Raw genomic sequence first — 9804 nt, 5'->3', positions numbered from 1 at the left:
AGGGTGGTGGCACACACAGCGTCCTATCAGTGCCCTGTATGCGGGGGATTTGGGGGGGGTCCCCACTGCCTTCCAGGACCCCCATGCCATGGAGGAAGCCCCTACCCAAACTCACACAGTTCACTGCATGGTCACGCTGCTCCGTCCCCTCCCGGCCTCTGCCCTTCAGTTAATGCTCTTCCCTTCTTGCTTCCCTGTTTGCCTCAGTGGTTTCCACACTAAGTTCAATATTTAGCTTCCCATTCCCCCTCCCACGTCCCCTCTCCCTCCTCTGGGCTCAGCTCAGTGAGGCCACGGCTCACTGCAGCTTCAAATCAAAAGGGATCAAAAGCAGGCAATGAAGTCTCCAGGCCCCCATGCCAGGGCGCAGAGGAAGAGGGTCACGGAAGGATGATGAGAGGCCACTCTGGGAATGCGGTTTCTCTCCAGGACCAATCGTTCCTGGAGGGGAAAAGAAATTCACTCCTTTCTCCAAACAAACACGACGCGGTGGCCGTCGGGAAGAGGAGACAGCAGAGACACTCGTCAGCACAAGCTCCGTTTCCATGTGTGCTCTTACGGATCCGTTGGACCCCAGAGCCCTGCAGAGTGGCATCATCTTAGTAAGGAACCGACAATCAACAGTGAACCCACATCTTCTCCCCCCCCTGCTCTGTTTTTCCACTGCAGGAATTACCCTCCCGTGCCCTGGGCTGCAGGATGCTGGTCCCAGATCCTGCAGCTGAAGCTGGAAGAGCAACAGGAAACTGCTTGTGTCCAGCATCCGCTCCGAGATCCTGCGAGCATCTGCTCCATACAACACCCCCTCCGCTCCCCAACCCATCTGGGAGAAGAGACCCCTTGTTTAATGCACATTCCCAGCACATCCAGCGCAGCAGCAAGCAGGAGCATCCCCAAATGCCGCAGTGCAAAGGGCTCCTTTCGCTGGATCAAGCCCTGAGTTAAGGAATCCTTGCCTCCAAGGACCCCAGTGCCTGCAGGGACCTGAAGAGCCTGTATTGAGTGCAAGAGCTAGGAGCAGGACACAGGATTTCGGCAGGGGAATGGCCCAATGTTGTGATGCTGAGTGCCTGGAGGGAATTCAAGTGGATTTGGGCACATACCTTGTCATGGGCAGCCCTGCTGCTCACCCTGGGGTTACTCAGGTTACTCAGGTTACTCACACGCACCTCTTCCTACCAAGGGCAGCTCTGACCCTGCCCCAGACCCCAGTTGCTGCCCCTCTGCTTCCCCTGCCCCAGGGCTGGAAGGAAACCCCAGTGTTAAGGCAAGAACTCCCTGTGTGTGGATAGGAACGGGGCTTGGCATGGCTCTTGGGGGGCCCTGGTCAGTGCTGGCAGCATCCGAGGGCAAGCAGAGCAGCCTCCAGGACACGTTGAAGCAATCAAGCCCCCGTCTGTGGCCATCAGGATTTGAACCTCCCCTAAAATTACCTCCAAGAGCAGCCAAAACCTTGGCCAAAACGAGGAACAAATGTGAAATACCCGGCCCCAGCCCCGCCACGACGAGGGGAGCTCAAGCAACACTTCCCACATGCTTTGAGCCCAGCGGATTTCAGGCTCTTTCAAGTATTTCCAAGCCCCTCTCTCCCTGTGCTTTTCCAGCCTTGACCCCTCCTGATGCCTCCGGCCTGGGAGACAAGAAGGCAACCTGTTTGAAACTCCATCACCATGGACGTGCCGGTGCTGGATGCCAAATCCCTGTGCCCCTCGCTCCCATTCAAAGGTAAAAGCGCTCCTTAACTGCTGCAGGCATAGGAGGTGGGGGGGGGGGGGAAGACAACAAGCACAGGACTCTCTAAATTCCTTTCACTAGGATCCAATAAAAACCTTGGCAGTTGTCGGCCTTCCTGCCGGAAACCTGATATCCCAGAAATAAACACGCTTCCCAACTTTGAAGGGCTGCAGCAGCGGGCTCTGCCTCGGGTGAGCTGCTCTGGCCTGCCCCGTGCTCTCATCGACGCCAGGCAGAGCAGGGAACGGCCCTAAATCCATGGATTTTTCCCATGCCAAGCAGGCGGCTCAGCTCCAGCCACTTTGGGACACAAAGGATGTGATGTGATGAAGAACTAAATCGAGCCTGGCTTTGTAAGCAACGCCTGGACCCTCACCTAACGGGAAGCAGAGCCTGCAGAGCTCGGCACCTTCAGAGTGCCTCTAACAGGAGAGGCTGCTTCCTTGAGGATGCTGATGGCCACAGGCAGCCACCCCATCTCCCCAGGACAGCAGGAGCAGCAGCACATCACCCCATCCTGGTTTTATTCCTTCCAGATGCTCCCAGGAAGGGTTTTTCTCCTCTCCATCCACGTGCCAACACAGCTTTGGGGTGGGAATCAGCTTGGGCAGAGCCTTCCAAGGGACATTGCGACACCAGAGTCACTGCAGGGGACTGCTGAGGAACACGGGGCTGTGCCTTCACCCCAGGAGGTGATAGCCCAAGCCAAGTCATGAGGGAAGAGGAGGAGGAGCCCCTCTGGTCCCTTCATCTGCTGGACACATTCCTCCAAGGCAAATATTGACAGTGTCAGTGCCCGAGGAGTGAGCGCTGCTGCTGCTGCTGCAGTGAACCTGCCAAGTGCTTCCAATGGGGAATAAACTTGTGATGCAGAGGCCGAGGCACTGGAGCAGGGAGAAGGGTTCATTATGAGGCCGTGGAGTCTTTCATCTCCAGCTTGTTGGCTGCATCCTGGTGACCAGCAGATGGGAGCTGCTGGCGATGCTGTGGAACGAGAGGGTGGTCCATGGACATGCATCCGGCTCCGAACATCCCAGCTCCATGGGTGCCCAAAGGAGGAGCAGAAGGTCAGGGTTTCAGTGAGGCTTGACCATGGGAGAAGCATGGGGAAACTCTGGGGCAAGATGCAGTGGAGGGAAGGGAGGAGATCCATAGGGATCTGGACACACTGGAGGGGTGGGACCATGCAAACCTCATCCAAGTGGGTCAGGGCAATCCCAAGAACAGCTACAGGCTGGCTGGAGAATGGATGGAGCAGCCCTGAGAAGGACTTGGGGGTGTCCTGTGCTGGGCTGGGTCTGCAAGCTCAGGGTGCAGAGCACTCCCATTCCTCCTGTGCTGCTACAATATAAGAGAAGGAGCGAACACAGGGGACAGCAGCAGACTCTGCACACTGGAACCGAGTTCAGATAGAGCCAGAGCCCTGACTTCGCTCTGTTCACACACACGAGGATCTGCAGTCAGATCTCCTGGGAAGGGAGAGGTGGAACAGGAAGGGATTCACTTCAACCATCAGCTGGGAAGTGCGGTTATTCCCCCAAGGGTCATTCCTGATCCGTACCTGCCCCAGGAGCTGCTGGCTCCCCTTCGCTGCGCTGGGGAGCAGTGCCACCCAGAGGGCTGCTCCAGGAACAGCTCACACCACCTCAACCTCTCCCCCAGCTCAGCAGCAGTTACGTTTTCCCCTTTCTGATCCAAACCTCCCAGTTCCACTCCCTTCGCTCTGTTCCAGCCACCTTTCAAACCACCTGCTGGGGAAACGGCTTCAACGACAACTCAGGCCATTTATTCACCAGGCTGGAACATAAAAATAACATCTTTAATAGCTTTGGAGTTGGCACAGATGGTATCAGAATTCACCACTTGTTGATGGACTAGGAAACAACCCACGGTGCAGTGCTGAGGAGGGTGGCTCAGACCGCCTGTTGCTTCTAAACCACGGAGCTAGGACAGGTTAAGAGCTGACTCTTTTCATTTACATTCAGCATTTATAGTCAGAGGGGAAAGCCAACGGCTGGATTTAACTGTGTGCACACAGAGAAAAGCCTGGGAAGGAGGTTTCTGCTGGCAACTGATGTCTCCTCCTCTCAGCAGCACACAAAAGCCCCAAACCTCGGTTTTAACATGGGTTACAAGAGAGACTTGCCATAGCTAGTGTTGGCCAAACAGCATGTGACATTAACATGGGAGCTTCTGCTCTAAATGGAACAGCTACTGCAGTGGAAGAACCCCATTTCCCTCTTCCAGGAGAAGTGGAGGTTAGACCAGTGCTTAAGGTATTAAGACACAGCCTAGGAGCTCTGGCAGGGCTGACAGGACTCTTTGCAGGACCCCAGAACACAGCAGAACAGTAGGGGTTTCCTTTCTGGAGGTCTTTTCCCAAAGGAAAAGCAAACCTCAGTGCTGCCCTGCGAGACAAGGGAGTATTCTCATCCTCAGACATGCAGGCAGGATGCTGGAGGCACCAAACAGCCAAGTGACTCGCCTTGGAAAGCAACAGAAAAGCCCCATTCTGACCCAAAAGAAGTCAGACTGTTGAAGAACCACTAGGCAGGATGAAAATAACTCCCCATACCACAAGAGGTGAAGGGTGAAAGCATCCCAGAAGACCTGAGCAGACATGGAACCAATGGGAAGAGCCAGCAGTGTCAGCCTGGGAAGGATAAATACAAACTCCAGGCAAAAAGACTCCCCCACTTGCCACCTGCACCCAAAACGTGAGCTCAAGCTGGCAGCTGTGCTCCTTACCCATCCTCATGGGCTTGCTCTTTGCCCTCTGCAGTGTCACAGTGTGTCTCTAGCAGAGTTCCTGGTCACAGCATCTCTCAGGAGCCACCACGTGCAGAGCTTTTGTTTGGGGAAACATTTATAGGGTCTGTGGCGAGATGAGAACTTGTTTAATGAAGAATTTAGTCCTCAGTGAAACCAAACTCACTGCCACTGGTGAGGATACAGCTTGATTCATTAGCAGCTCCATCCTGACAAACACTTTGGTCAACCCTGTCAACCCAAGGACCCTGAAGGAGCCAAGATACCGCAGTCACTTTCAAGCATACATTGTCATATCATTTGTTGGTTCTACAGATTTCCAGTTCCTATGGGTACTCTACAATCACAATAAATTAGGAGGCATTCCTGGCCTCTGCTCTGTTAGGAGGAATTCCCTCTCACCATCACGATGGGGTGCCGACACGGAGGGAGGGAAGAATGCATAGTGAGGTCTCCCATCAGCTGTCCTCTGGTGAGGCCACTTCTTTTCCCACCTACTGACCCTGCACTGTCAAGGTCTCAGTTTTGCCTTCACTGCCTGCTTTGTTGGAATAATCTCGTTCTCCAAATATAGTGCTTCCAATCCTGACATTTGTGGATCCAACCTCTATCTAGGGAGAGAGACAAAGGAGGAGTTAAGGGCAGGGATGCCACCCAAACCTGCCAGCACAGTCTGCAGTCAACCTTCACGCTCGTCACATCACAGGATGGTTCCCCATGTACTCGCCACCCTACAGCAAAGGTCTGTTTGATCCATCCCAGAATCAGGAGAGTGCTTTTTCATGGACCAGCACCATCAGGCTTCCCCTTGGATGAAGATACCAATAGGCCCGTTTGGATGATGCCTGGGCTGGGCTTTGGGGTGCCTACAGCTGGTGCTGGTACATTTGCTTCCCAAGGGAAGGGGTGGCAGAAGGAAACCAGACTTACTGCATGCTGGAAGTCTGTGGACATGCCCATGCTCAGCTCCACCTTCTCAATGGGGAGACTGAGTTTTTCACACACTTCCTTCCGCAACGACAGCAGCATCTAGAAGGGAAGGGGAGAGAAAAGAGGATCAGACACTTGACAGCCACAGCAGCTCTGTTTCAGGGTTCCACAGATCCCAGTCTCTGCCCTTCTTTGAAGTCTCCTTCACACTTCCCACTGAAGCACCTGCAGATTCCCTATTCCAGGCTAAGTTACTGACAGCACCCGTACTTCCAAGTGTACACGTCTTCTGAAGACATCCCACTGTCACAGCAGCGTGACAGATGAGGAACATAGACCTGGTTCCTCTGCCTGATGAACCCTGCACGCACAACAGGCAAAGGAAGGCCGACTGCAACCCCATCTGGACACAGGACCAGAGGAGGCAGGGCAGGAACTGCTGCACGAGGTGTCCCTGCCATATCCTGGCTACAGCTCCAAAGGAGCTGGACCAAATACAGATGGACATCTGCAGAACTGAGCCTAGCACCTGCATTAATACCCTCTGAGCATCAAGGGTTTCTGCTGATGCCCCACAGACTTCCAGCCTGATGGGAGACAAGCCAACAGGTAACATTTGCTTCTAGAGAATCCTACCTGGAAGTCAGGATTTGGACCCTTACTAAGGTCATGCCCAACGCTGCCAATGGTCATTAGCCCCACAAATTCCAGGCTGGGACACTTGTTGATGATGTGCTCCACAGCAGCAGTGGTGTCTCCAGGAGGAAGGCCATGCTTACCTGGCAAAAAGCAGGGAGATCTGTGCCGAGCTCTGCCAGAGGCCAGGCTGAAGCTAACAGACAAGCAAGCTTCACCCTAGCTCAGAGAAACGCTTTAAGAGCACAAAGCAACCCATCCCAGTGAGGTTGTTTCTGTCCCGTCAGCAGGACAAACCTGCTTCTGAGCAGAAAAAGCCACTTACTGTCTTCTCCACTCGTATTAACTTGCACCATGACCTTCAGCCTCTGAGGGGAGCCTTTCTTCTGCCAGCAGCTGTTGACCCTGTCTGCCAGCTTCACCGAATCCACTGTTTCCAACATGAAGAGGTTTGGGACAGCTGGGGAGAAAACACAGGCTGAGAGCAGTGCTGCTGGCCTAGGTTTTGTACCTACACCTCAGCTCGCTCACAGAGCATTGCTGAGTTCATGCACGTGAGGTTGGTCCTATCTGAACACTGCATCAGAGCACACGAAACAGGAGTTACCCATCAACTTGTTGACGTTGGTTTTCTGCAGGTGGCCAATGAAATGCCATTTAATGTCCGGGCAAGAGGACAGAATCTGGAAGCAGAGAGGAACAGTGAGGTTTGAATGACAACTCCCTCTCCCCCCCCCCCCCCAGCACTTGAGTCTCAGTTTGCCCACAAACAAACCACCCAGTCTTCTTCTATTTACCCTAAAAGGCACACCTCAGCCACTGATTGTGTACTGAGATTGCTTCACCCTCTGCAGAGGAGCAGGGCTCTGATTGCAGAGCACTACATGGGGAAAGCAAAGCTCTTTTGTTACTGAATAGTCACAACGTGGTATTTACCCCAAAATTGTGTTACCACGTTTTTAAATGACTGTGAACCTCCTACAGCAGAAAGCACAAAAGGTAAAGCACCTTTCAGGCAAATACTTTATGACTGAGGCACACCTATTCACAGAGCCAGCAAGACAAGGAGAGGGAATGGGGCAGGCAAAGAGCTAAAAGTAACCATACCATCTATCTGAAGAGACAAGGATCAAACAGCCTCCATTGCCAAATCCCTACAAACCAGGATTTGTGCTGAGCAGCTCCCAGGACACAGCTATAGGGAGAGAGAATACACACACAGAGAGCTGTGTACTCACCCTGGAGTCTGATGCCTTTTCTAGCAACTCTTGAACCTAGGAGAATCAAGACAATCTCTTGTTAAAACCATGCCAGAGGTGCCTGCACCGTAAGAAGGGTTTCTCTAGAATGTATGTCCCTGGGACCAATACGCCCCTCATAAATACAAGGCCAGGGGCCTGATGCTATGGCCAAGCCCAGCTCCCCATGCTCAGAGCCCCACACAGGGCTGCCACAGTGCCTGCCTGCAGCATGGGGCCACCACCGACCTGTGAGGCCCGTCACAGACCTATGGGGCCTGTCGCCAACCCATGAGGCCCATTACCAACCCATGGGGCTCGTCACAGACCTAAGGGGCCCATTACCAACCCACGGGGCCCATCACAGACCTAAGGGGCCCATCACCAACTCATGAGGCCCACTGCAGTCCTGTGGGGCCCATCACCAACACATGGGGCCCATCACAGACCTAAGGGGCCCATCACCAACTCATGAGGCCCACTGCAGTCCTGTGGGGCCCATCACCAACCCATGGGGCCCATTATCAAGACATGGGGCTCATCACAGACCTAAGGGGCCCATCACCAACCCATGAGGTCCACTGCAGTCCTATGGAGCCCATTACCAACCCATGGGGCCCACTGCAGTCCAGTGGGGACCATCATCAACCCGTGGGGCCCACTGCAGTCCTATGGGACCCATCACCGACCCATGGGGCCCACTGCAGTCCTATAGGGCCCATCACCGACCCATGGGTTCCACTGCAGTCCTATGGGGCCTATCACCAACCCATGGGGCCCGCTGCAGTCCTATGGGGCCCACTGCAGTCCTATGGGGCCCATCACACACCCATGGGGCCCACTGCAGTCCTATGGGGCCCATCACCAACACATGGGGCCCATTGCAGTCCTATGGGACCCATCGCACACCCATGAAGCCCACTGTAGTCCTATAGGGCCCATCACCAACCCATGGGGCCCACTGCAGTCCTATGGGACCCATCGCACACCCATGGGGCCCACTGCAGTCCTATGGGACCCATCGCACACCCATGGGACCCGCTGCAGTCCTATGGGGCCCATCACACACCCATGGGGCCCACTGCAGTCCTATGGGACCCATCACCAACACATGGGGCCCACTGCAGTCCTGTGAGGCTCATCACCAACCCATGGGGCCCACTGCAGTCCTATGGGACCCATCACCAACCCATAGGGCCCACTGCAGTCCTATGGGGCCCATCACACACCCATGGGGCCCACTGCAGTCCTATGGGACCCATCACACACCCATAGGGCCCACTCCAGTCCTATGGGGCCCATCACCAACCCATGGGGCCCACTCCAGTCCTATGGGACCCATCGCACACCCATGGGGCCCACTGCAGTCCTATGGGACCCATCGCACACCCATGGGGCCCACTGCACTCACGTAGTTCTCCCCGAAGCTGCGCTGCCCGTGGCTGTAGGCCTCGATCACCATCTCCGCCGGCTTGGTCTTGCTGACGGCCACCAGCCGCGGCTGCACGGCCGGGAGCCCCTGCACGGGCACCCGAGGTGAGCTGGGAAGGCTCCAACCTGCCCCACGCTGCCCCCCAAGCACCCTTCAGCACCCAACCACGGCCCCAGCTATGGAAAGAGGTCAGCTTGGTCTCCACAGCAACAGGGACACCCCTAAGGACGACACTGGGGTCCTGTCACCCTCGCTGAGGGGAGCAGCCGCCTGCCTCCATGACAGGCCCCCAGGGCGCTGTCTCCATGGTGACGGACGGCCTGCCCCCGCACCGAGCGTACCCCCCACCCCACCCCACTGCGGGCCGAGGCTCTCCCCACAGCCCCGGTGCTTCCCCGCTCCCCTCCAGCCAATAGGATCGCTCCGTCGCGCACCGCCCACCAATGGGAGCGGCGGGGCGGGGCGTAGGGCGGCGGCGCCATGTTGGGGCGGCTGAGGGGAGGAGGGTTGCGGCTCCATGGCGGCCTCCTCCCGGCTCCGGTGCTGCCCGAGCGCACCTCGCTGCCCTTATAAGTGGCTTGGATGAGGCTTGATGCCGCGCTGAGGGGCAGTGAGGAGCGCTGGGGGTCCTGCTGTGAGCAACAAGAGCGGTGCCAGCACCTCATAACCTGCCCTGGCACCCCCTCAACACCGCGGCCTCCCCTTGGGCCGCCAGGTTCTGAGGGGAAGGATCCAAGCGGGAGCCTTCACCCGCGTGAGGAGAGCACCTACAGATCCCTCTGGCTCTTATGACTGGAAGGAGAACGTGGCAGGCAGCAGCCCTGTGTTCAAAGGGCATGTTCTGCCCACTACAGGGCTCGTTTTGGACCATATACCTTGAATACTGCAATAAAAACCACCCCGGAGTCCACAACCAGGCCATTCTGCACGAAGAGCCGTCTTCCTAGGGTGCAAATTCCAAATGCCTAGAGGTAAAGCACCCCTTTGTAAAGGAAGGCGGCACTTGTGCGCCCTGGGTGGTGGGGAGCAGCAGGACAATGCCAGCCTTTATCCCAGCTAGTCAGA

The 9804-nt window shown here is 55.9% G+C and overlaps 1 protein-coding gene across 1 annotated transcript; it reads right to left on the bottom strand.

Moving 5' to 3' along the window:
• Positions 1-3532: 3532 nt before the first annotated feature.
• On the bottom strand, positions 3533-8868 carry PLPBP (pyridoxal phosphate binding protein). Its single transcript, XM_062621009.1, has 7 exons — positions 8719-8868; positions 7308-7343; positions 6677-6752; positions 6395-6529; positions 6070-6212; positions 5434-5532; positions 3533-5114 (listed from the first exon to the last, which is right to left on the bottom strand). The coding sequence occupies exons 1-7, from the start codon at positions 8767-8769 to the stop codon at positions 4998-5000; spliced, it is 657 nt and encodes a 218-aa protein (XP_062476993.1). The 5' UTR covers positions 8770-8868; the 3' UTR covers positions 3533-4997.
• Between the last annotated feature and the right edge of the window lie 936 nt (positions 8869-9804).

Source organism: Pezoporus occidentalis, unplaced genomic scaffold (assembly GCF_034315485.1).
Source record: "Pezoporus occidentalis ecotype Australia unplaced genomic scaffold, CSIRO_AGI_Poc_V1 ctg226, whole genome shotgun sequence".
In the NCBI taxonomy this organism is placed as follows: domain Eukaryota; kingdom Metazoa; phylum Chordata; class Aves; order Psittaciformes; family Psittacidae; genus Pezoporus; species Pezoporus occidentalis.
The sequence above is the reverse complement of the archived record's forward strand: the minus strand, read 5'-3'. Positions and strand labels throughout refer to the sequence as shown.

What these genes read in the sequence shown, in the direction of transcription:
- PLPBP (XM_062621009.1), bottom strand. Translation starts at nt 8,769, where the DNA reads ATGGTGATCGAGGCCTACAGCCACGGGCAGCGCAGCTTCGGGGAGAAC. An exon ending in GTCCAAATCCTGACTTCCAG is followed by an intron (nt 5,533 to 6,069) that starts GTAGGATTCTCT and finishes CTTCCCTTCTAG; the next exon opens with ATGCTGCTGTCGTTGCGGAA. An exon ending in CCACAGACTTCCAGCATGCA is followed by an intron (nt 5,115 to 5,433) that starts GTAAGTCTGGTT and finishes CTCTCTCCCTAG; the next exon opens with ATAGAGGTTGGATCCACAAA.